Consider the following 26,687-nt stretch of genomic DNA (forward strand, 5'->3'; position numbering starts at 1 on the left):
GCTGAGATACCAAACATTCTAATTTATACTCCCACCAGGAGTGTGTATATCTGTTGCCACATCTCCATCAAAGTTTAATATTATCACACCTTCTAGTTTTAGCCAGTCTGGAGGGCTAAATACAAAAGATCCTGCCTTAGTTAGGGTTTCACTGCTGTGCAGGGACACCATGACCAAAGCAATTCTTAAAAAGGACAACATTTAATTAGGTCTGGCTTAGAGTTTCCAAGGTTCAGTCCATTGTCATCATAGCAGGAAGCATGGCAGCATCCAGGCAGGCATGGGGCTGGAGATGGAGCCAAGAGTTTTACATCTTGATCAGAAGTCAGCTGGCAGCCAAGAGACTATCTTTCCCACTGGGCGGAGCCTGAGCATGGGACTCCTACACAGTGACACACCCACTCCAACAAGGCCACACCCCCTCCAACAAGGCCACACCTTCCTCCTAATAGTGCCACGCCCTAAGTGCCAAGCATTCTGACACTTGAGTCTATGGAGGCCTTATCTGTTCTAGCCACAAGTCCCTACAGGGCAAAGAGGCAATTCACTTTTGCAGGATTCTCCAGTCTTTTTTACCCTTGACCACTATATATATATATATATATATATATATATATATATATATATATATATATATATATACACATACATACATATGTGTGTTTGTGTCTGTGTGTGGTGTGATCAACTCATCTCAGAAAGCATTTCAGAGCACCTACTGTGTGCCCAGCACAGGCCGTGAGGCTTTTTCTACACAGAGATAATAGTCTCCCACTGCCCAAGACTTCATGGCTTCCACTTCGAGAAGCTGGAAAAGTAAGAAGGAAAGGGGGGAACCCCAGGAAAGATGCTTGTGAGAACCAGTTCCCTGGCCCCACAGAGAAGGTGTTCTCCCGTGCTTAGTCCGAGGCTTGCATCCAGCAAGCACCTGTCCTACCCTGTCTTCTCTCTGCCACAGCACCTGGTATACAGCACTCAGTAGGCAGGTGCCTTTGAAGTGCAAAATCCCTTCCTGTTAACCTCCCTGAGAGCTGGTATCCAATCACCATGGTCCAGAGGAATCAAGGCTCAAAGAGGCAGGCGATAGAGAATGCCCCTTACAGCAAGCAAGGAACAAAGCCAATCAGAGCCCTGGAACGCTACCATAACCTTAACAACTCCCCCCCCACCCCCGCCCCGCAACACACACACACACCCCACCCCTGGTTTGGCAGTGTGACAGGCTCCTGGCTGTTAATGAGTGTAGCTGGGGGCTCAGGACACGAGGAAAAGAAGGACTTTGCAAATTCTAAACCTTTACTCTGTCCAGGGTTTGAGAGGCCTGCCTCTTTTGAGGCTGCAGCCTGGGAGTTCACACCCTGTCCCTATCAGTCTGCACACTCATGCCTTCCTAACCCGTAGGCTCTCCTACCACTACCTGCCACCCATCTTCCCTCCACCCCCTCACCCCTGCCCCCCCCTACAAACACAGTGGCCCAAGGGCCAGGGTGCTGAGGCTGGGGAGTGGGGTGGGGTACTTAGTTCTCTGGTGTGAGTTAGGCTGTTGCCTCCCAGGAGCAGAGGCTCTAAGATTTTACTAATGATGTGTCTACAACCTGGAGTAAGCAAGTGCGTGTGTGTCTGTGTACGGGGCCACCAAGCTTTCAACCTCACCCCACCCCGTGGGTTCATTACAGATTTCTTTTGGTGGCGCTGAGGGGGTGGGAGGGGATGGGACCAGATGGCAGACAGGAGGGAGGCTGTCGGCCCTGCCTCCTCCTCCCCTCACCAAGCAGATGCCCTCAGAATGAGGCCTGGAGGCACAGGCGGGATTAGAGGGGGAAACTCCGTATCAATTAGTGTCAAAGGCCGGGTGCTGGAGGGGGGGGAGGGGCGGCCAGTTGGCTCCCGCTGGTGGGGGAGGGGCTAGAGAGCAGGACAGAGGAGGGGATACTCTGCAGGACCCACAGGAGCTAAGACAGATTCACCCTTACATAATTGGGGCAACACCTGCCTCTCCCACAAGCCTAAAGAGGAGAATGGCCAGCTTCCTTCCTGCAGCTGGAGGCTTGAGCTAATCCTGTTCCGGCCGGAATATTATGAGGTACTATTAATGTTTTTTGCCATTAAATAACATTAGATTTACACAATACTAATAGGCATTAGGTTTTATTAATCTTCTTCACATTCTTGAGGCTGAAAATATATTAAAAAAAAATTCTACCATCAAATGACTAGCATTAATCTCGCAGCTGAACACTGCATGTGGACCAGACACTAGGGTGATTCCCATTTAATCCTCTCAGTGGCCTGAAAAGCCTTGTTTGAGAAATTGGAGGCCAGAGAGGGGAGTCAGGTTGCCTAAAGCCACACAGTCAGTAAGGATGGGCTGCCATTCTTCCTCAGGACTTAGCTAAGCAAATCAAAAAAAAAAAAAAAAAAAAAAAGCAGGAGTTTTCAGAACTCCCTCTTAGCGTGGAATTGGAGTCATGTAGGTCTAAAGGAATAATTCCTCTAAATCCTCACGTTTTACCCTAAAATAATCAAATAAAGAGAGAAACTTGAGTTTCACATCCTGAGACCAAAACTTAAGTTCAGGCTGATATCACGGAGCTGTGTGGCCTTAGGCAAATGTCTTAGCCTCTCTGAGTTTGTTTCCCCTGTGTCTTGATGAGGTCCTGTAGCAATGGTGGTTGGGTGACTTTTTTCTGCTACAGTTGTGTCATGGAGTACTGCGTGGGCGTTAAAAATGGCAGGTGAGATGAACAAGGAGGGCATTGTAGTTCACACGTGTAATCCTATCACTTGGCAGGTTTGCCGTGGATTCTAGTTTAGGCTGCACGGCAACTACTAGGGGGGCAGGGCTCCAAAGCAATACCCCACCCTGTATTGTCAAATGATTCTAAGTGCTCAGCCCTCTTCCACATTGGTTAGGGAACAGTGTGTGTGTACACCGGAAGAAATAAATAAGGAGAAGAGATAGTCCCGAGTCACGTGATACTATGACCTCTTTCCCCCTTCTTTTACATCAGCGTTTACAAAGCTAACTGTTAACAAAAGCTGACTGTATCAGCTGTACCCCACCCTCTCCTGTCCTATTCAGCTGCGTGGAGTGAAGATTCAGGGCCTGGCTCAGCACCCCGGGGTGTCCCCCACAAGCCAGTGCTGATCTGTGGATCTGAGCCTAGGATCGGGCAGCCTTAGGAAAAACCAGAGTCCACAGCTCAGCTGGCCACCCAGCCACTTCAGTCTGGTTCTGGTTGGAATCAAAATTCCTAGAGGCCCAGGGGCTTCTGGGGACGTAAGGGTTAACCCACAAAGCCATAAAGCTGACCCTGGGGTGGCCCACTTAGGCGACCATCTGCCAGCAGGCCTGCTGCCAATCACGGGCAGACCCTGCCTTCTGCAGGCTCCTCTCAGCCCACATAGCAGCCCACCCGCTCCCTGGCCTTGGCCTCTGTGTCTGCAGCCCGGGCGCCTGGCTGCTCCCTTCCATCCCTCCCCCTCCCCCTGCAGCCTCATCGCCTCTGCGACTGACCGCAGTGGGTCACCCGAGCTTCCCTGCTCTGTGGTCCCAGCTTGATGGTCACCTCCCTCATCCTAGAACGACGTCGCTGAGTCTCAGAGGAGCTCAGTTGTCTGCCCAAGTACCTAACTCTTGGGAAAGAGTTCAGACTCCTGAGGGAAAGGCACCCACCCCACCCGAACACACAGCCCATGCCTCCAAACCCCCGGCCACCCCAATGCAGAAACGCCCTCAGAATAAGCCAGAGATGCTAGAGGTGTTGCAAAGAGTGTTAAAGGAACTCGGAACCCGGTTCCGTTCGAATCTCCGCCCCAGCTTCTGCTCTGTCCATAGCAGGAAAGCCCATGGCTTTCGGCACTCTGAGCCCAGGGCCAGCGTTTAGCACCTCTTCTTTGGGCGCTGTCACCAGTACCAGACCTGCATCAGAGCCCCGCGCAGACCTGAAGATGGGGGGGGGGTCCGGGGGAGGGAGGAGTTAGGCTGAGAGGCAGGTGGAAGAGGATCTACACCTTGGAAACTGCTCAAATGTCAACCCAGCAGCTCAGGACTGACAGCCAAGAGGAGGGAGGGTAGGGAAAGCTACCCAGAACAGATGAGCTAGCCAAGGCACCAGGGGGTGGAAATGGCCACCATAATCATAATATCCCAAATTCCTTCGGTGCATCCTTATTTCCAAAGCTCATTCAAATCCATTATCTTATTGGAATCCCACGACTTCCCTGGACAGTAGATGGTCAGCAGCTGTGAGACCCATCTGGCAGGATGAGGCAACCGAGCTCAGAGAGGTTAAGCATTTTACACAAGGTCACACAGCTCATTTGTAGTCAGAATGCTGAACAAGGGAGTCAGGTCGAATCTCAAAGCCAGGCAGCCAGCCGTGTATTTGGAATCCCATCCTCTTGTGTTCTAATCTGGTGCCTTTAACCTTATTTATCTAGTGATAAAAGAGCCACAAAAACAATAATAAAGCCAATGCACACCGCTCGCTTTGTGGTAAACGCTGCTTTAAGGACCTGAGGTATATAGTATTTCATTTAATAACCCATTTGGCCTTGTGTGGCAGCTGCCTTAAAGCCTACTTTGAAATAAGCATATAAATAAATAAGCAATATCAGTTCTACAGGGGGCCTGCTGTGGGGCTCCCCAAACCTTGTCTGTCTTAGGGGGTGGGGGATGCAGGGGCTCTGGGAAGAACACTCATGTGCAGAGAGCTTGAAGCCAATACACTGTGGCCTGCAGAAGCCAAGGTCCCACTTTTTGATAGATGGGAAGTCAATGGAGCGGCTCTGTTTTAAAGCTGTGTCCTTCAGCAAGTGATGGCCGTCATGTGAGCCTCGGTCTCGTGATCTGTCATGTGGAGTTGACGTTCGCGTCAAGCCACAGGAACCACACCGAAGGGGCTCATTCATCTCTGGGCGCAAGCCGAGTGTCACTGCGACACAGTGGGGTAGCCATAGAGAGGACACTCCTCATATCAGCTGAAGAAGAAGGGACAGGTACCCGGAGAAGCACAGCGTGGTTTGGGGACAACTGGGAGGACTTCTTCTTTCCAAGTATTGTACACTATCTCTGGTTTCTGCTGCTAAGGCTTCCTGCCCCACCCCTACCCCCAAGAGGAAGCTAAGTAAATCTGGGGGAATCCTTATAGAGTGAACACCGGCTTTACCTTGCCTGTCAGTTCTGACTCCCCGGGTGAACTAACTCCTTGTGAAGCAGGTTTGAGCCTAACTAGGCTGCAGACAGTCCCGGGTCCATTGGAACCCTTCCGGTTCTGATGTACCTTTTTGCCAAAACCGACGCGTTGGCAACATCTGTTAGCCACAGGGTAGAAAAAAAGGAATCTGAGTGGCACAGAGAAATCCAGAGGAAGCCAGGCCTCCCAGAACACACCGCTGTCAGGAGCAGCTGCTTCAAGCCCACCGCATCTTTGTAAAAGGGCAAGCTGGGAGAAAGTTTGCCTCCGTGGGGACCCTCGCATCTGCTCTGTTAGACGTGCGAGCAGACACAAAGGAAGATCGCATGTCATAGAGAACCAATGCTCTCTCTTTAGGAGGCAGATGACAGCTAGGGGCTGCTAGCACTGGAGGCTGAGGCCCCCTTACCTCAGCATTTCACCACAATGGGGGCTTTGAAAAGGAAAGGATGGTGGAAGTCCCAAGACTATTGAGAAGTAAATGCGGAGGGGACACGGGAAAAAGGCAAACTCAAGCCTCCTGGGACCCTTGCAGGAGTGTCCAGAAAGCAGATGCTGGCCAGAAAGCAAAAAGGTAAGAAGTTTCCAGAAAGCCTGGCTTTTTGAGACCTACTGTCTCCAATCAGACCCTATCTACTAACAGCTATAAATTTCCTCACTGTCTTTCTACTGCCGGGGAAGACAACGCCATCGGTCTTAGCTATGGGGTACTTCCTTTTTAGTAAGTGACCCCCCACTTCATAACCTCCACAAGCTCATCCAAGACCCACGAGGCAAGGGGAGTAGGGAAAAGGGAACTGGAGACATGTATAAAGTTGCCCTTGATTTCACTCATGAGCCACCCTGTGGCTGACTTCCATCCTTCTCACAGGGAGCCTGTGTGAATCAAGGGTTAAGGATGTGACAGAGCCCCAGGGGGCTGGAACTCAGGATGGGATGGCATCAGGAAGTTTCTGAGCTATCTGTGGCACGTGATTGGAGGACATCAGCTGCTTGGAAGTGTGGGGTGGGGAGAGGAAGTGGCTCAAGTGGATTGGTTCCATTTCTTTGTCTGATTCTTGACCACGATGGTACCCGGAAGCCTGCCCATCTTCCCTCATGTCCCTCCTCCTTGACCCAGAGGTGGCAAACACAGAGATCATAAACATTACAGTGACATGTTGCTTATGAAACCAGGGCTGGAAGTTAGCCCTCTGCTGGACTGCCTATAGCTATGTGATCCTGTGTGATCCTGAATGAACAGCAGTGTCTCTCTGGGCTCGAGCTTTCTCAACAGAAGAAGGAAGACAATGAAGAGGTAGCTGCCTGAGAGGGCAGCTGTGAGGGTGAAGCTGTATAATTGAATAAACACTCGGTAAACTCTGGGTGGATAGCCATTCATATTCCCACCAGCTTGGCTTCTCACACTAGGCAACAGTCACCCTCCATTGCAAGGGTCTGGATCAGTTCTCTCAGCATTTAGAGCCAGTCACTTGCACACAGTCACTGCATCTGGATGACCTAGAGTTCCAGCTGTGGCTGTTGTCATTGAGAATGGGATGGAGGAGAAGGCTGTGTCCTGATAAGGTTTGTCAGTCACTCTCCTATTCCCAGGGGGGACAGATGTCTATGATAAGCAATTAAAAAGGAAGACAGGTGTATCTGAGCTCCAGGTCTCTAAGGAGCTGATATTTCCAAGGGATTAGTCTATGCCTGGCTCTGTTGTGATGGGCCTGGGGTGAAGGGGGAGCTTTAATACAGAGATCTCATGGAACAAAGATGTTGGCCAGAAAGCAGAAAGGTAAGAAGTTCCCAGAAAGCCTGGCTTTTTGAGACCTACTGTCTCCAACCAGACCCTATCTACTAACAGCTATGACTTTATCAACATATTAACCCTCAGGATGAAGTCAGAGCCCTCAGGATCCGATTCAATTCTCACTCAGATGAGTCAATTCTACCTGGGACCTGAACCAATCCTTGATCTGGTGTATATGCTACCCCACCCCCATGAGTCATTTAATAGATGGCAGAATGATTAGGCTGACTGTCCCCATTTCGTCACAAGGCTGAATGTCACGTAACCTTTATTACTCTCTGTACCAAAGAACGAGTGATTATATGTGTGCTTTAGGTCTGTAGTGGCTGTTCCTGGTTGTCAACTTGACTACAATCCAGAATTGGAAGGCTCACCGGTGATCCTAACCTGGAGGCTGAGAGATACAAGTTTCTGTCCTGGATCTTGGCATGGAGATCTTGAGGCATCGTGGCTATGAATTCCAAAAGATTATGACAGGGAGATCTCTGAGTTCAAGGTCATCTGGGATTAAAGGCATGGTGACACACACCTTTAATCTGGGCTACACCTTCTGCTGGAGACCTACATGAGGACATTGGAAGAAGGAAGATTTACTCTCTCTGTGTCTGTTTGCTTTGTGGGACTGAGCAACTGCTAGATCCTTGGACTTCCATTCACAGCTGCTGCTGACCATTGTTGGGAGTTGGACTACAGACTGTAAGTCATCAACAAATTCCCTTACTCTATAGAGACTACCCATAAGTTCTGTGACTCTAGAGAACCCTGACTAATACAAGGTCCAAATGTGTGCACACAGCCAAGAGGTACCTCATGTGGATGCAGAGTATGACTTGTCAGGATGGGAACACTGGGGATTGACGTCAGAGGTTTGGGGGATGAGGCTGGGGTCCTGTGGCCCGATCACATTAAGTGCTGACTTACATTAGAGTCAGTCCAGTCACCCCCGCTTCAAGCTGCTTCTTCTTCTTTTTTTTTTTTTTAATGGCTTTTCGAGACAGGGTTTCTCTGTATAGCTCTGGCTGTCCTGGAACTCACTTTGTAGACCAGGCTGGCCTCGAACTCAGAAATCCGCCTGCCTCTGCCTCCCAAGTGCTGGGATTAAAGGTGTGCGCCACCACGCCCGGCTCAAGCTGCTTCTTGAGAAAACTCACAGCAAATGTAATTACCACCCAAGGCAGGGCTCCACATGGCTGGATGGTTTATAATCACAGAATCTGTGTTTGAACAGCACATACACCTTCCCTCTTCTTCCTTTGCGTTTGTCTGGGAGACACCTCTCGTACTTAGAACAGCATCACCCAGATGTAGCCTGTGTGAAGGTCTAACAAATGCAGACGAACAACCCCTGGATCGTCATTACGAAGCAGCCACCGAAAACATGAGTTCTGCAGCTTTCGGTTATTAATATTTTGAGGATGTGTATACGGTTTCTTGGTTCCAGTGTTTGGTTTTCCAGGGAGTCATTAGGCTTTGTGTGAGGGTGGGGTGGGGGGAAGGTGATAAATATAAGTGGATGTTACACTTTGGTTACAGATGACAAGGCCAACTCCAGCCAGTGCCCTGGTAATGGCTCATGCCTATCTTTAAGGAGAGCCAGTCTGAGAAGTATTGCTTTCTCCAGAATGATGGCTTGAGGTGTGTGGCTAGGTCTCAATGGTGCAGTGCACATCTCTGATGTGTGCCTGTGAGGGGCTCTTTCCCAGTTTGATGTCTCCAGTCTGCACAGGAGCCTTGTGGGGAGAGTGATAGATCCTATTCTGTGGCTGATAAAACTCAGGCTTGACGGGGTGAGATCACACAGTAGAAGCACCCGGCTTGTACACTCAGGTTCCACGAGTCTGGTGCACTATGTCATGTGCCAAAGTGCCGCACACAAAGCTCAGCCCAGAGCACAGAAGGGAAGTCCTTCCCAAAGCTTGGCATTATTTTTTAAATGTTTTAAAAGAGTTTCGCTAAGTAGCCCTGGCTGTCCTGGAATTTCTATGTAGAGGAGGCTGGTCTTGAACTCATAGAGATCTGCCTGCCTCTTCCTCTCCAGTACTGAGATTAAAGGCAAATGCCACCACACCCAGCTAAATCTTTATTTATTGTTACTGTATGGGTAAGGGTGGGGGAGGATGCTGTGGTATTGTGAGTTAAATGAATGAACCCACATGATATACTCAGAACAATGCCTGGCGTGTTGGCCGTTTTCGTAAATAACTCCTAGTTTTCTCATCTCAGAGATGGAAAGGAAAACCAAGCCTCCTCCTTTCCCAATGATTCCACAATTTGGGACTCTTAAAAAAAATGCATGGCACAATTCTGCAGATAAGATAAATCACCCTTAAGCTTCACACAGGCAGGACACAGCTGGGGAAAGACACAGCAAGAGAGAATCAGGCCCCAGGAGCCCATCCCCCCCAACACACACACCTTCTGCTTGATACTCAGGTGCTCCAGGTGATACAAAGCTGGCATGGTCCAGGGTCCCAGCAGTGGGTCTGACTTCTGCAGCTCCCTAGCACCCTGCTGGCGGCACACCAAGCCAGAAACAGTGCCTGGATGCAGGGCATGTCCTCCATCACTCGCCTGAGGCGATTGTGAAATGTGTGCTCTTGGCTCAGCATTCTCATACTCAGCAGCTCATGCCCTGCCTGCTCCTCCAGCTCTTCACACCCCACCAGAGTTCAAACAACGCCTCCCTCCTTCCAAGACAGTCAACTCTCCTGACTACTGCCCTTCATTCAGTTTCCCCAGCTCTCCAAGACTCAATAAACACTGCCCACCCAGCATGTGCCAAACACCAAGGTAGATGCTTTCTTTCCCCATGCATGCATACTACATCCTTTTATTTCTGAGTCCTCATCCACCCTGTTCCCACCTTGGTGTGTTGAACGCTATAGGTTCACAGTTCTCAGTAAATGGGAGTTGTGCCCTGAGCCTTAGGCTGTGATGGGAGTGTGGAGATAAATAAGACAAAGACCCTTGGCCGCATGTATACATCCTCACAGCAATTAAGACGTTCCACTATGATTCTCTATTGACACTTCTATCTCTCAGCCTAATGGTTTATGTATTTAACAGTAATTATCAGAGCTGGTTAACCACTGACTAGCTTCTTTAGCCTAAGGCCAACGATATCTAGTCTCCTGAGATACTGTTTGCTCCTCTGCAACATGTGCTGTGGTGGGAAAATATTCTTCCTGCAATGGACATTAAGTAAGATACTTAATGAGTAAGCATGGCACCAATGGCACGCATGGTGGCTCCTTGATAGTGACCAGTTGATATGAGCCCTCAAAGTAACACCTCTTACAGGTGTGATGCCTCTTCTCCAAGAAAGAAATGCACCACATGTGCACCACAGCCTCCTTATCCTGTGCCAGTGGCAGACATCACTTATCGATCTTAGCGTACTACAGCCTTCTTATGCTGCACCAGTGACAGACATCACTAATCGATCTTAGACAGCGTACTACAGCCTCCTTATGCTGCACCATTGACAGATATCACTAATCGATCTCAGATACAGTCCCAGAAGCCACCCCAATACAGTGCTCCTGGCAGCCATGATTGGTTGACTGTAGCTGTTGACCATCCACAGAGCTCTGCTGTCCTGTTCTTAGCCACATAGTTCAGTATGTTGTCACTCTAAGGATCATCTCCTTCCTCTTGGAGCACTCTTCTTGGGTGTTGGGATAACCTCCCCAGCTGCTGAGCTGTGTGAGTCTCAGGCTCAGGTGTGTGTGGGAGGTGCCAGCTAGATGCAGGCACCAAACCATGCACCCTGATCAGCACACATGCATCCATTCTGCTGACTTGTTAATTTTCTTGGAGAAGTCACTTTTCATCACCAGATAACTTTACTCTCTCAGATAAAAGAACACTGGATAGGAGAGTGATGGTGGAAAGCTGGATGCCTGGCATCTCCGGGATGTGGCTTTGCACTGCGGCTCTGCTCCAAAGCTTGGTTACATCCATGTATCTTCATCTGCACACCGGAGATGCAGTCTCAGAGGCCTGGGGGTGGGGCTTAGGGGCTAGTGCATGTGCAGTGGGGTGATGCTTTGAGATACTAGCCTCCAAGGATTTCTTGCTCTCTCTATTTTCCCCATTTAGTCAGGTTGTGGCTCTATCCTCTCTGCCCAGGGAGGCTGTGTCAAGGCTGCAGACAGTAAGGATGTAAACACATCTAAGTGTTTGCTTTTCAGGAGCCCTGAAGCCCTTGGGAGGTGGGCACTTAGGAGACAGGCTCAAAGAAACACAAAAGAAGAAAGAGTCCCCTGAACAAAGAGATTGCTTCTAAGTAGGGAGAGAGAAAGAGAGGGAGAGGGATGGAGAGAAAAGGAGGGTGGGGAACCAGTCAAGTGCCACTGGGGCAGGGATGATGTATATCACCATGGTAACATGTTTCAACTGATAGCCAATGGCTAGAGCGGGACCAGGCTGGGCAACCTTGGGCAAGCAGAATAACCTCTCTGAACTTGTCTTCACTTGCAATATGAAGGCTGTTTTCAATGTGTGTATAAATAAGTGGGAATGGATGGTAAACCCTGGGGCTTAAGAAATGTCTACTCGCCCCACTGTCTACTTTGTCTCTGGGTCTACACCTCTCTCAGATGCCCTCTTGAAGTTTAAGTCTGGTCAGGGACACACGTGAAGGTCAAGAGCTGTGTTTCTTGGCCTTCCTAATGCTGCGACCCTTTAATACAGTTCCTTGTGTTGTGGTGACCCCAACCATAACATTATTTTCATTGCTACTTTACAATGGTAATTTTGCTCCTGTTATGAATTATAATGTAAATGTGACCCTCATAATGTAAATGTCTGATATGAGACCCTTGTGGGGTCGTGGCCCACAGGTCAAGAACCACTTGGATAACTAATTAGTGAGCATTTGCTGCTCTTGCAGAGAATCTGGGTTCAGCTTCTGGCACCTACACCTCACATTGGTCTATAACTCCAGTTTCAGGAAATCTGATGCCCTCTTCTGGCCTCCGTGAGCACCAGGCATTCACATGGTATGTGAATGTGGGTAAAAGACTCATACACATAACATAAAGCGAAGTACGTCTTTAAAAAGGAATGAATATGAATCACAGCTAACACCATCTGTCTCCTTTCCCCCCGAAAATGTATCCCATGTGTGAGAATGGAGGCTTTGAACAACCTGGCGAAGGCCACGTCTTGCCGGGCTCAACATGAAGTCAGGTGAGAGTCCAAGTGACGTTGTGAGCCTCAGGTGTCACCTTCAAGGCTCCCAAGGCTCCATGAGTCACTTGGTTTCAGGTGTGGCCTCGGCTCTGTTTCTGACAGCGGTGACTGCCAGTCTGTCCTCTCACGGCTAATTATTTTTAAACATGTCTCCCAGACCCTAGTGTAAGCAGCCTCAGAATGGAGGTGTTTTATTAATTGCTAGGCTTTACTTGTGATAGGAGATCGATGCCGGGTGAGGGCATGGGTGAGCAACCGAAAGCCACATGTGAAATCTCTTGACACAGGTTTAAGGAAAAGGACCATGGCAAATGCTGTGATTTTTGTTTGTTTGTTTGTTTCTGACAGGAATGAAATAAATCCAGTCGTGGAAATCTTCAGAGCAAAAATCAACTCAGAGGAGAAAGGAAAACGGGGGGGGGCGGGGGTGTGTGTGGTCTCTGTGTTTTGGCTGTTGCTTAGATTTTGAGACAGCATCGTGCTCTGTACCTAGATCTCCCCCCTGAGGCTCCCAAGCGCTGGGATTACAGGGATGTTCTACTGAGCCTGGCTGCCAAGTGTTTGGGAATAGAAGGTGGAAGCAGATGATCTGAACTATTAACTTTTTATAACTAGTCAAATAAATAAATTAGATGCTCAATTAGTATTGGTTGGATGGGAAGATGGGGAGACGAGTATGTGGACGAATGGGTGAGGAGATGCATGGACAGACAGACAGATAGATAGATGAACAGTGGGGTACAGGGATGGATGGATGGATGGATGGATGAGTGGATGAAAGGATGGATGAATGGATAGAAAAAGAGGAGTCTGAAAACATGAATACATGGAGAATTAATTCTCTTGAATATTGAATAAATGAATGAATGATAGATGAGTGGAAGGACAGTAGGATGGATAACTAGGTGATGGATATAAGATGTATCATTGAATGAATGTACTAGAAATAAAATAAGGGCTGGGCCAAGTTCTCAACAATCACGAGAAATCATATATGTGAAAACTTACCACAGCTGCCCAATGTCTGGGTCTAGGAGAGCTAGCCTGGGGTAGATGGTGCCTGTGCCTAGGAGAGCTAGTCTGGGGTAAGTAGTCTCAGTTAAAACTTACTCTCCTTGTCTCTATTTCCTTGGAAAGCTTGCTTAGGCTACGGCATGAATGTTGCATCAAACTGGCAAGTCTCCAAGCAGAAGCAGCAGGCAGTGCCCAGTGGATGGATGTCCTGAGCCGTGTTCCCTCCCATGCCCTACTGTGGTATCACGATGCAGCAGGATGGAGCTTCGGTGTTTCCATATGGTGCCCCGATTTCCTTCCTGTGTCTGCCTAGCAAAGCAGGTGTGCCAGACAGTGTTACCAGCCTAAGATTCAAGCCCTAGCTTGCACATTACCAAGCTTGGTGACCTGGGGTAAACCACCTACCTCTCTGATCTTCTTAGCTACAAAGTGTCACAGCACTTTTTAGCTATCTCAAAGGACGGCTGACTGCAGATAAAGCATTTTGCTCAGGGTTGGGCAAATTCCAAAATGTTCAAAAACTATACCCCGAAGTTACGATTACGTTATTTGACGAATGAATTCTGGGTGTGGGGGAGATCGGGATTTCCTTATGCTGTGTGGCTTAGGCATTTCCCATGACTGTCATTCTCCACCTTTGTAGTCAAGGATAGACCCCTAGAACTCTTGGGTTGAAGGTTTACCCCGATCAGGGGGAAATAACACTGTGTCTTACATAGCTCTTCCATCCACACTCAAATTCTCTTTGGACAAGAACTTGAGTAGCAGAGAGCAACCATGTCCAGTACTCAAGTCGCATCAAGGGTCAATAATCAACCGCCCCATCTCTGTGTTACAGACTAGACTGCTGGGCTCAGGGGTAGCTAAGGACATGCCCATAGCCACATGGCGATTTACCCAGAAGACCAAAGCTCTCCCAGCTGCATGCCCCCCACCCCCACCTCAGGCACTTAATAGACGTCTGCTTGATGAATGAGTGCCCAGGCTTTCCTGTGGTGGGGTGGCCAGAGGTCTGGGGACTCAGAGCACACAATATGGAGGGCTATAGCAGGTGCAACCTGGGACACAAGTGTGGGTGGCAAACATCAGATGTCTTTAGTAGCAAGTCACCTGACCCACAGCTGGGATCTCCATGGCATCCTCTTCATCCTGAGATCCCATGGGGGGGGCGGGGAAGTGATACCTCCATCTTCACTGGGACCCTCCTCTCAGCTGCTGGACTAAAACCACTGTAGGAGGATTGATGGATTGATTTATTACGTGCTGGTCCTCACCATGGTGACATGAGCAGATACCCTGATGTCCGCCCTGGCATACAGCCTGTTCAGTAGCTAGAGGTGTCTGGGTCATTTCTGCCCTTGCTCAGTGGGTCTGCACTAGAGGATCTAGAGACTTTGTAATTCAGAGGGATGGAAAAAAATTGGAACAAACATTGTAAGACCTCAGTTTCTTCTCCTGTAAAATGGACATAAAATTGATATCTACTGTTGTAAAGACTAAGGGGCGCTCACAGTGGGGGGGTTGACAGCACTAACGGCAGGAATAGTGTGTCTGTTGTTGCAGTCTAACTTCAAGTAACTTGTCCCACACTCTAAGCTCCGTGTGTCTATTTGTACAAGGAGGATGGAGCAATAGTTTTGCCTCTTTCCCCAAGGACCGCCGAGCCTTGTGATGTCTTGGAACTTGATGCCAAGTGGCACGTAGCTCTTAGAATTTCTTTCTGATGTGTCCTTAAGTGCTGTGCTTGCTCTGTGTCTCTGTCTCTCTGTCCCTGCATTACTGAGGCTATGTTTAAATTCCTAAAATGTGCCCTCTGGCTGTGGGCACAAAGAGGGGCATAAAGAGTTGAGCAGTACAAAGCACAGGATGATAATGGTCTCTCAGCATTTCGCTCCAAATATCCTGTAACACGGCTTCCAGTCCACACAGGACCAGTGCTCAGACACCTACCCCATCTCTGGAAGTGGACAGGGCCCCAGAATCACCTGCCACCTGGCTGTCGGAGGGAGGTTTGGGCAAGTGAACTGGACAAACAAAAGCCCATTGTCTCCTGGAAGTGCTGAAACCTGATGCCCGAAACAGCCTAGCTACTCATCTGTTCTGCTGGGCACAGTCTGGGGCAGATGAGCATCTCATCAGGGTCCCCAGGTCGGTCAATGGACAGCATATGCCACAAGAGACCTTTAAGGGCCAGGGAAGGGCCTGGGGTGGCAAGAGAGGGCTGGTGTTTGGTCAACTGACTACAACAGAGATGTTCATTCAAACCAGAGACCACGGCACCGACAGTGTGTGTGTGTGTGTGTGTGTGTGTGTGTGTGTGTGTGTGTGTGTGTGTGTGTGTGTTTGGCTTCTGGCTCAAACTGGTCTCTAATGAGTCCCTTGGAGAAACGTTGTAACTTCTGACTTTTGGAGATTGTTCACCTTGGCATCTTTGTAACAAACACAGGAGTTATTCACACTTGCAGACAGAAAAAGCTTATTTGGCTCACAGTTTTCTCTTTCTACTGTATGGGGCCAGGGGATTGAACTCAGGCCATCAGGCTTGGCTGCAAGTGCCTCTATCCACTGAGCTATCTCGCCAGATCATGCCTGTCTTCCAAGGGACCTGTAACTGTCATTCAGACCTCCAGCTCTCTGGCGAAGCTTAACTTTTAAGGAAGCCAGTGAACAGTGACCCATAGGTGGGTGTCTGCTCTGCACAGTGGGATCTGAGCTGTGAGAATCCACCAAATAAGGGATTCTCTGCCGGAGACACATCTTTGTCCAGAGGATATTAATATTTGTTTTGAACGGACACATGTAGACATAAATTACTTAATAACTGTTTTAGGCTGCAACCTATTCCTGTATTTGCTTTGGCTTTGTTTCTATGACATTTTAATTCAGAATTTTATTTCACAGAGCTCTGCGCTGAGACTGAAGTGTAAGGGAACTCCCTCTACAAGATGTCAAGGTGGGAGTGGAGAGGGAGGGAGGGAGGGAGGGAGGGAGGGAGGGAGGGAGGGAGGGAGGGAGGAAGAGAGAGAGAGAGAGAGAGAGAGAGAGAGAGAGAGAGAGAGAGAGAGAGAGAGAGAGAGAGAGAGAGAGAGAGGTTCCAGTTCAAGGAACCACTGAGGTTCACACACCAGGCCATGAGACATAGACAAGACTCATCCCCCTGCCATGTTGGGAACAAGATTTACCACCAGAATTCAGAGGCCTAAATAACATCTTTTCCAGGGTCCTAATCTGATGGGTCAAGCTTAGGATCAGAGAGACTGGAAAGTTCACTGCTTAGCTTTAACACCAGCAAGAGCTGCACTGTTCAGAGCCACCTCTGGCTGCCTTAGAGTCTGGGCAGAAGTCCACAGGAGCAAATTGAAATAGGGACCCAGGAAGCTAGGATGCACACCCCCTGGGGGGAATTGGGAGTTGAGAGACTTTTTACCAGGCTCACAAGATTTCCCTTGATCTGGATCCTATTGCATCTTGGGAGGCATCTATAGCTGCTACTCCTCCTCTCTCTCTCCTGTTCTTCAGATGGCCCAGGCACGCTTCCACCCCGGGGCCTGTCCCTCCCTGTTTCCTCTCACTCTGATACTTTGTTTCCACTTGTCTTCCTAGCCTGCTCCCTCTCATCCAGGTTCCTGCCGCCTACTACAATCCACAAAGCGGTTTTCCCCCTCACCCTACAACCCGGAAGCATCACCCCATCTTCTATTTGCTTATTTATCTGGTTCCTCATTCCGGTTTTTTTTTTTTTTTCTCTTCCAGAAGAGCAGGGACTTCCTGTTGCTCGATTACTGCTACCGTACTGTGTAGTATCTCAATAAAAACAGTTGCAGGCTTGCATGGGTGAAAACACAACTCAATGTCACAGCGGAACGCAGCTGCTTTTGCTTTGTGGATTCTCTTCCCCGGTGGCAGTGCTAATGTTCGATGTCTGTGGACTCCCTGCCACCCCTCCCCCAACCATCCCTGCTTGCTCAAAGAACACAGAATGCATTTATATTAGCTATCTAGACCATGAAGGACTAGAAACCTAATGGCCCACACCAGAGACAGTGCCCTTGAGCCAACAACGGCGAAGTTGGATATTTTGTGGTATATGAGCCATTCCCTTCCAGTGCCCCCCCCAGGTGATTCCCCCCCGCAGGTGATGCCCCCTGCAGGTGATGCTCCACACAGATGATGTTCCCCCACAGGTGATACCCTCTGCATGTGAAACCCCCTGCATGTGATGCCCCCCTCAGGTGATGCCCCCCACAGGTGATGCCCACAAAGGTGATGCCCCCCACAGGTGATGGCCCTCCTTTTACTCTCTGAGACCCTCCTGAGCACAAAGGCCCCATTTCTTCCTCCTCATCCTCACATCTCACCGGCAGATTAAAATAAGGAGAAAAAATGAAGTCATATCCATTTCACAGGTCAGATACTTAGGGAGAACTCCAGGCATGAGCAAGTGTCCCCGTGCCACACTGGCTGTCTCTCTTCCCTGTTTGAACCACATCCCTGTACCTTCCTTCCCATCCCCGCTGGAGTACATAAACCCGACTACTCGGAGTCTCCTTTTCTGAAAATTATGAAGCCCTTGACTGAGAGAAGCCGCACTTCATTCAACTTCTCCTCCCTGATGGGCCTGGCTTGCAGGAATAATAAAAACTGTGATTTATTATTGATAACAAGGACGACCACAGAAGAATCGCTTCCCATGTGCCAAGCAGGCAGCGCAGCCCATAAATGAGCTCATTCAGTCCTCTCAAGGGTTCTTTGAAGTGGGTTGCTATTATTAGCCCCATTTTATGGATGAGGAAATCGAGACTGAGGTGGTGTGGCTTGCCAGAAGCCTCCTAGCCACCGTGTTTGAAGGTAGTAAGAAGCGTTGGTTTGTCTCCTTTGCCTGGCAGATTCTGCACACAGACACAGAGCTCCATCTCTTTAGAAAGCTGCAAAGTCACATTCAGAAATAAACAGAGGCACTCAACGACATAACATACTCAGGTCTGATGGCACACGCTGTCACCTCAGTGCTGGGCAGACAAGGACAGGCCGATCTCAGGAGCTAACTGGCTGGCCAGTCTACCCGACTGGGCAAGTTCTAGAGGAGTGAGAAACTTTGTTTGAAAAAGAAGAAAAGAAAACAACAGGTGGAAAGGTACCTGGATCATAACATCCAACTTAGTTTTCTGGCTTCCCGTGTGCACACATATACACACATGTGCACGTGCACCTGTGTGAGCACACACGCACACGAGAGAGAGAGAGAGAGAGAGAGAGAGAGAGAGAGAGAGAGAGAGAGAGAGAGAGAGACAGACAGACAGACAGACAGACAGACAGACAGACAGAGACAGACAGACAGAGACCAGGCACAGACACACACTCACAGTCTTGGCATGAAGAAGATGCAAAGCCGGGGAGTCTGAACACCCCATGAGCAACCTTCCATGCCTTAGAAGAGTCTCAATAACAAGCCACTGAAGAACTCTCGCTAAGACCCTGCCTATTCTACCTTGCAGGAAGAACAGATCCAGCTGTCCAGAAAACTGGAACAGGTTTGTTTTTTTTTAATTTATTGTGACCCTGTACCATACCTGAGGTACTCAAGGAGCGTAAAGTCCATTACTAGGGCCTTATTACAGAAATTAGGATTTGGGGGGATGCTCCCCACAACGGGGTGGCTTGCCAGTAGCAGTCCATGGGGACCCAAAAGTCCGATGGCATTCGATCTAAACTCCTGACCTCTACTGGATCACATGCCTCCTCCTTGAGCCAGCCAGACATCTTTATCTGGGGAGCATCATTCTGACAGGAGGGAGAGTTTGTTTGTAGCATAATATGGTTCAATGGCATTGATTAGAATCCTCAGAGTGTCAGATAGAGGTGGGACTGGGAGAGAGAGAGAGAGAGCTCAGCTTTCCCCAGACTGGAGCCTCGTATATTCGAACAACTCATCCTACGTCCCTTGAACATCTCCCCACTATGCTTCGTTAAGATACCACAGTTGTCAAGCAGACACGGAGGTAATGTCGCAAAGGGTCCCAGACACTAACCCCTGTGCTATTCAGCAAATTTCAATCTTTCAGATGGGGAAATGTTTGACCCAAGCAAAGTCACTCCCTTCCCCCGAGAAGAGCATGTATTCATTGCCAGGGCAAGCATTTTCTGTGACCCTCAGAACATTGGCTCTTAACCACGGGTTGTCAGTAAAGCACTATCCAAATGCCCCTCACCCTGATCCCAAAGACAGAGTAAGCACAATGGTGTGAACTGATTGCCTGTCGCGGAGGGGAGTCTCAAATTAAATGGTTCAGAAGCATTTTTTTCTTCTGCTTTACAATTTGGCCATCTTTCCCCTCATGCAGCAAAACCTCCAATAGTTTGGAATTTATGAGCCTTTGGACAGGGACTGGGCTCTAGTAGGTTTCTGGAGTATTCTGCATGGAAGGGATTTTCGAAGAAAATTAATAGCTTGCCAAACAAGTAGAAAGGGGAGTGCACAGTCTATTTAAGAGGGGGTGGGAGGGAGCGGGGGTGGGAGGGTGGGGGAGGGTGGGCTGCCATTCTAGCCCTCAACAAATGCTCATCTGCAAACAATTCATATGCTAACCTCAAATGATGTTTACACGTTCATTAAGTCCCCTGCTCTGACTTTATTGAGATGATGATCATGGTTTAGGCTAGCTTCTGCTGATGGGGAACTTCTTAGGTACAAACTTTTTTGAGGCTGAGAAAATTAACAAAGGAATTAAGGGACCATCTAACAATGTTCTTTGGTGGGGATGAGAGAGCTCCCTAAATGTTGTTGATCTTACTGATTCCTGGGGTGGGGGTGGGGGTGGGGTCCTTGTCAGGTATTATAGGGTGAGGTTTGACCTCACTGGACCTTGTCTTGGATTTCTTAGGGTTATCTCTGCTAGAATTTAGAATTTCTATTGTATATAATTGTTCATTCTCTCTCTCTCTCTCTCTCTCCACCACCACCACCTTATGGTTTCAGCTGTCAACTTGACACAACCCAGAGTCATCTGGAAAAAGGGAGACTCAATTTAGAAATTGTTACCATCAGACTGACCTTCGAGCAAGTCTGTGGGGGCATTTTCTTGATTAATGATTGATGGGGGGAAAGCCCAACCCACTGTGGGAGGGGCCATCCCTGGGCTGGTGGTCCTGAGTTCTATAAAAAAGCAAGCTAAGCAAGCCATGGGGAGCAAGCCAGTAAGCAGCACCCCCCCATGGCCTTTGCATCAGTTCCTGCCTCTGGAGTCCTGCCTTGAGTTTCAGCCCCGACTTCCCTCGGGGATGGAGTGTGACTTGGAAATATAAGAGGAAATATACTCTTTCTCCCAATGTAACATATGGTCAGTGTTTTATAACAGCAGCAGGGAAGCAAACTTTTTCTTTCTCTCTCTCTTGGTTTCTCTCTTACACTCCCTTCCTTCCTCACCGCCCCCCGCCACCCACCACACACACACCTCAGAGTCTCACCATGCAATCCAGGCTGATCCTGAACTCACTATCCTCCTTCAGTGTTTCCAGGGCTGGGACTGCATGGTTGCACCTCTAAGCCTGGGTTTCCTATTTTACTCTTAAGATGTTCTTGATATGAATAAGAAATTCTGTAATTACAGATTTGATTTACAAATCTGTTGATAATTACAAATTGAGATTTGACAAAACTCAAAGTGAAAGCATGGTATCAAAAAGTTTGAGATTGTCAATTCCCAATGTCACCTATACAAACCAAAGGCTATTATTATCTAAGGTGTTTAGAGATCATTTCAGATACTTCTTCATTGTGCCTCCCCCAGCTCCCCCCCCAACTCAATAACCAGAAGGGAAAAGAGTTAGCCTTCTGTGCTGGTTAATCTCAGCTGTTAACTTGGTAAGAGCTAGAGCCACTAGGGTGTTGGGCTTCCGGTCATGAAGGAAGGAAGGAATCTTGATTAGGACAATTGAAGAGGGAAAACCATCACTGTGGGTGGTGCCATTCCCTGGGCTGGGGCTGGGGAAGAAAATGGATGTACCTGAATGTTATCATTCTGTTCTTGGCTATGGATTCAATGTGATCAGCTTCCTGAAGCTCCTACCCTAATGACGTCCTACCGTGTTTGTTGTTTTACACGCTGAACCTCAGGCTGAAATTAACCCTTTCCCTCTTGAGATGCTTTTCAGTTTTTTGTTTGTTTGTTTGTTTGTTTGTTTTAGAGTATCAGGAAGAGAAAGAAACTAAGCTACTTACATGGATGTGGAACTCTGGAGTCATCCCTACTTGATCTGATGTGTATTAATGTCAAAGCAATTGAACTGAACTTTCATAAGTTCAATTGCTAGCATTATTTGAGGGTGAAATGAACCAGAACTGGAGACTTTTTGTTTCCTTTTAGCCGTTATGAAGTTCCTTCCAGGACCAAGGTCTATCCATCAGAGACTGCACGACACACACATTGCAGAGTTTTACCCGGCTCAGTCCTCAGCGCTGGCTGAGATGGTCATGGGTACAGTTTTATATTTTCAAACTGACAAGCAGGGGAGGTGAGGTGAGGTGAGGTGAGGTGAGGTGAGGTGAGGTGAGGGTTCGGAAGCTCCAGGACAGCACCTGGGTTTGTCTGGTGCTCACTCACGGAAGCACGGAAGCAACCACGATGGTACAAGGTGGTGTCTCCCTGTGCTCTCTGCCCACTGAGCCAGACATCTGCTCGAAATTTGATACATGTTAAAACTCTGCCTCATCAAGAATGCCTCACGGGAGGGGGAGGGTTGGGGGAGGGAAGGGAGGAGCCAAGGGGGAGTCTGCTTAGGAAGCTGTTGTCTGATGTGTGTATGTTGCTGTGAAATCGACAACTTAAAATCCATACCTCAGCCCCAGTGCTAATTTGTCTGCAGCCACAGACTCACAATATACAACGGAGGGGACCTCCATCTCCAATCAACTATGAAGTGTGTAACCAACAAGACTGGCTGGTGGTTTACCCCTGCCCCTCCCCCATCTGCCCACGGACAGTGACTTGTGCCAGTGCTCTGACCGAGCTGGGCTTGGCTCAAACAGCTTAACATTTCTCACGAGAACCAGTCTTGCCTCCAAAGGAGTCACGGGGTTCTGATGACCTATGGAGTATCCTTTCCCTTTCTCCTCCTAAGAGCTTGACTTTGGAAGCATGACATTTCCATCCTCCTCCAGTAATACAGAATGCCGGAAGGGAACCGGGAACTGACCGTCACTGCATGGGTCGGATCTTACAGTCAGTCTGTTGAAACACAACTAAGCCCAGTCCTTTATGGGAGCTTGGATGTAAATGTTCCCTGAAATCTCCACCCTGGATTAGATAAAACATCTACAAGCCAGAACGCGCTCTACAGAGAGGAATTGCCAGTCACAGGGGTATTCTTGTATAATACCAATCGAGAGCTTTATGGAACTCTGACGTAAACTTTAAAGGTGTTCTTCAGTGCAATAGAAACCCCAGGATGTTAAAATCTATCAAGAGTGAGGAAATACCGAGGGCCCATGGAACTCTTTAAAAGTCACACACAGCTTAAATGAAAATGAATAAAAGCTGGAGGCTAGGATGTCTCTCTCAGTTGAGTCATATGATTGAAGCTATTGGCAAGAAAATGGTATGTTGGTAACATCAGACAGACAGACAGACAGACAGGCAAACAGACAGGCAGAACCATGAAGGTTCCAAGCATGGTAATATTAGGGACACTCGTCTAAATGAAAACAACAGCAAGAACCCGATTTCCTGCCCGTGTGCCCATAAAATAGAAGATCATGGACCAAACACTTCTGCCACCAGACAAATTTCCCCAGGTCCCACCTGCAAGGCCATTTTATCTGGCCACTGTAGCACTGACGTGCCAACAGTAAATGCAGGGAGGTGAAGCCGGTGGCAGAAGACCAGGGACGTAAAAGTGCTGACGTCAAACTCTCCACCAAAAACCTCTGAGCAAGCAGACAGTGCCAGCTCTAATGACATCTGGTGTCACATGTACCCCTAGACCCCCCCTACCTCTCCAGCCAGAATCAGTGGGCTTCTCCCCCCCCCCACCTCCGTGCACAAGTCTATTCTGCTTACAGGATCTCCATTCCGCTGGTCCTTCTTGCTTCCTGTCTACCCATTCCCCCCACACTGGATGTTCCATTTGTTTAAAAGACCTGTTTGAGCATCAGTGAGAACAAAGAAAAGTTCCTGGATGAGGGCTTACTCTTCTTGGATCTATTTCTCCAGTCGACCCCACACTTGCTGGGAAGTTCAGAGTTAGTTGGAGCTGGATGAGGCATCTGTCAGAGGCTCTTTTCCCAGACATGTTTTCCATCTAGTCCCTAATGCCGCCTGCCAGGATTAATCAATCCTGCGAGCGCCCCCCCCCCACCCCCACCCAGATCGTCCCTTTAACTCTCAGAACCACTCAGCCAGCAGCAGCAAGAGATGAGTTTTTATACAGCCTTGATTTTCTCTGACAGAGGGCACAGCCCTCTCAAATTCTTCTGAATCTAACGATCTAGGAAAATATTGGGTATTTCTCTGCCGTGGAAGGCTCTGTGTCCCCTCAACCCCCTCTTCTCTTCTTTTTCTCCTGCCTTTGTATTTCTTCCCATCCTCTCCCCTCCTATCTTTTTTTAAACTACTGCTCCAGCACCCCAACTCATTCCAAAGCTCAAAGCCACCAGATCCTTAAAAAATAAAATAAAATAAAGTAAAACTTTCAGTATTATCTTCATGCTGACTTTGAGCTTTAGAGTTTTGGTTTTGGGTGCTGAAAAAGAAAGAATTCAACACCAGCAGCAGCCTAGGCTAAGACACGGAGGAGGGTGCTGCTTGGAGCGAGTGTATCTGAGGGAATTGCATATGGGCTTTTGTTGAAATGTTCAGAGCCCCGCTAGTTTCTGGGCTGAGGGTTAGAATGCTTGTATTGAACACTGGCTGAGCTGAGTTCATGTCTTGTACAGCATCCCCTGACACCTCAAATCCACCACTGCTTTGCTCCCCTGACCTATGCACTTGGCGATAGCTCGAAAAGTTTTCAGTCAAGTACGTACCCCGAGCCACACCGCCCACCCTAAGAAAGCAAGGGGGTTTGCATAGGAGGTGCGGAGTCTGTGGGAGTGTTGTTCCCCGTCAAAGAATTCCTGTCCCTTTTCAACAGCCTCTCCCTTACACAAGCGATAATTTCTCATGTTCCGGCCTGAGGTACAACGGGCATAGTCCAGACACCCTGTTCCAGTTGCCTGTGTCCACCGGTCAAGATTCTGGGACACAGGCAAGAAAAGGGGGGAACCTCCCAGTGTCCCTAACTCATGAACGAGGTCATTACCTTGGCATCGGCTTGCGGGCTGTGATACTGGCGACGATGATGCTCTCGGGACGCGGAGTGGCCACTGCTTTGAAGGTCCCTTTCCAGAACTTCTCAAACAGCTGTTTCTCGCCCTGCTGCAGGCTCGCCATCCTGAAAGCCCAAGGAGCCCGGGAGCCTGGGGCGCTGTCCGAAGTGCTGAAACGTGGATTACAAACCCGATGACACGCCCTGGGCTCCGGGGCGCTGTCCGCGTGAAACCCCCAAGGGGTGGGGTGGGGAGAGAGATCGGAGTTCAGGGCGGGGGATGGGATAGAACGGGACGTCTCCGGTTAGGCAGGCAGCGGAGAAAGAAGGTGGTCCCCCGACTGGGGTCACCTCTTGGCTTGGCTCTGAGCTGCGCTGGGAGCAGGCTGAGCTCCGTGTTCTCGGCGAAGCAAAGCTAGCCGGCTTTCTCTACCGCGCAAAGAACAGAGAGGAGGCGACCGGGGCGTCTGCCGTGCGTGCGCGTGTGAGCTCCGGCGCGCCCGGGTTTTGTCTCTTGCACAATGTGACGTTGGAAGGGGAGGCTGGTCGCGCGAGCTGTACTTTCCTCCCTCCCCTTCTCCGTCTCCTCCTTCCCCAGCAACCCCTCCTTCTCTGGCTCAGCCTCCCGCCGCCATCTGCATAACAAAAGCCCGCAGGTCTGAGGAGGAGAAAGGGAGGGGCGAGCGCTTGTCTCTAAGGCCCCGTGGCCACTGAGTTGTGACTCTGACCCCTCTGAGAAGCGACCCCAACACCTCAAACAGAATCAAAAAGGAGATTCTCTCTCTTAGCCCTCACCCTTCCTCCATCGTCGCAGGCCTTCCCCTCAACCCTTACATGCGCACTCCCGGGCCTGGGCCACCTCCCTATCCTTTTGCAAGACTTGGGGAGCATCTTCCATTGAGGGAGCTACTAAAAAATGCCCCACCTATCCACCCACGCCAACCTGCCTTCACCCACCCCACTTCTGGGATGGACTGCCGAGGTCTGCAAAGTGTGTGTGTGTGTGTGGGTGCCTCTATGATTTTCTTTACGTCTGGGGGGCCGCGGGCTCTTCCACCCCCCACCCCGAAAATGCCATTTGACGGACAATCCGTCACCAGCGCGGTTTCTCGCCATCTGTCGAGCCGGCCCCCACCCGCAGAGGGGCGCAGCGTCACATCTGTGCTTGCGGCGCTATAAAGGATATCTCTTTTGTGCCTCGCAGCCGGCCTGCTTCGCGTCCCCGCTGCCAAAGCCCTCCAAAAGAACACCCCTCCCCCACCCCCCTGAGAACCCGCAGCCTGGGTGTGAAACAACAGTCCGTTTTGGCAAAGAAAGACTGAGGGGGGGGGGGCAGAGGGGAGAGCTTCCGAGGATTACAAGTAACTTTTTGGTCTTTCCATCTTCTTCTCCCCCCCCCCCCCCCCCCCCCCCAGTCCCAGCAGAGGCTCAGAATCTCAAACTCCAGATGCGCAGGCTGTAGACAACAATGTCTCCCCGTTTTGCCGTAAGGGTCTTCTTAGGGAAGATATCTTAGTGAGATTTCCCCAGCCCATTTCTCCTCTGGAGCCTTTTAATACTTGGGAGTTTCACCTACCCGCCAGGGTTTAAAAGTGAAACTCCTACAAGGAGCTTCTGCTAAGTCTTACAAACCTCCAAGCACCGACACCGGGTTCCACCCTGAAGGCAGAAAAAAATTCTCTAATTTTTGTTGACCTAGTAGCAGTGGGGAGCGAAGACCCCCCCCCCCAACATCAGTGAGAACTTTGTAAGTCCTTTGTAAGAGAATAGGAGGTACACGTGGGGGAGTGTTGGGGAGGCAGAGTGGGGGAGAGGAGGACAGGATGGGGCAAGAGAAGCCGGGACACAGAAACAAGGAGTGAGCTTTGGCCTGGAAGAGGCTACAGGAGGGGGTTGTGTGTGATGGCTGTGTGTGATGGCTGTGTACCGGTTTAGGAGCGCCCAGCGCTCGCTCAGCAGTGACCCCTTCTGGTCAGTAACTAGAAGTGCATTTTGTTGGCTTTTAAAGGGAGTAGCAGAAATTAGGAATTGGGATGGGGTTGGGGCTGGGAGACTTGAGGACAGAGGAAAGTAAGCCAGGGAGTGAACTTTCCATGTCCTGATCCCCTGCATTCAAATTCCTCATTCTTAGATTGCGTCTAGGGCCTAGCAACCCTTGGATGGCTGTCACTTTAAAAGCCGTT

The 26,687-nt window shown here is 49.4% G+C and overlaps 1 protein-coding gene across 1 annotated transcript in view; it reads right to left on the reverse strand.

Annotated features, from left to right (window-relative positions):
- Srrm4 (serine/arginine repetitive matrix 4) overlaps window positions 1–24,961 on the reverse strand; it is a 157,214-nt gene extending 132,253 nt beyond the window's left edge. Inside the window, exon 1 of the mRNA XM_021163443.3 lies at window positions 24,499–24,961. Coding sequence (XP_021019102.1) covers window positions 24,499–24,629 — 131 coding nt within the window. The 5' untranslated portion in view covers window positions 24,630–24,961. The remainder of the gene's footprint in view (window positions 1–24,498) is intronic.
- Window positions 24,962–26,687: the final 1,726 nt, after the last annotated feature.

The sequence above is a fragment of the Mus caroli genome, unplaced genomic scaffold, assembly GCF_978045245.1.
Source record: "Mus caroli unplaced genomic scaffold, Mus_caroli_1 scaffold_4, whole genome shotgun sequence".
Taxonomy (NCBI): Eukaryota; Metazoa; Chordata; class Mammalia; order Rodentia; family Muridae; genus Mus; species Mus caroli.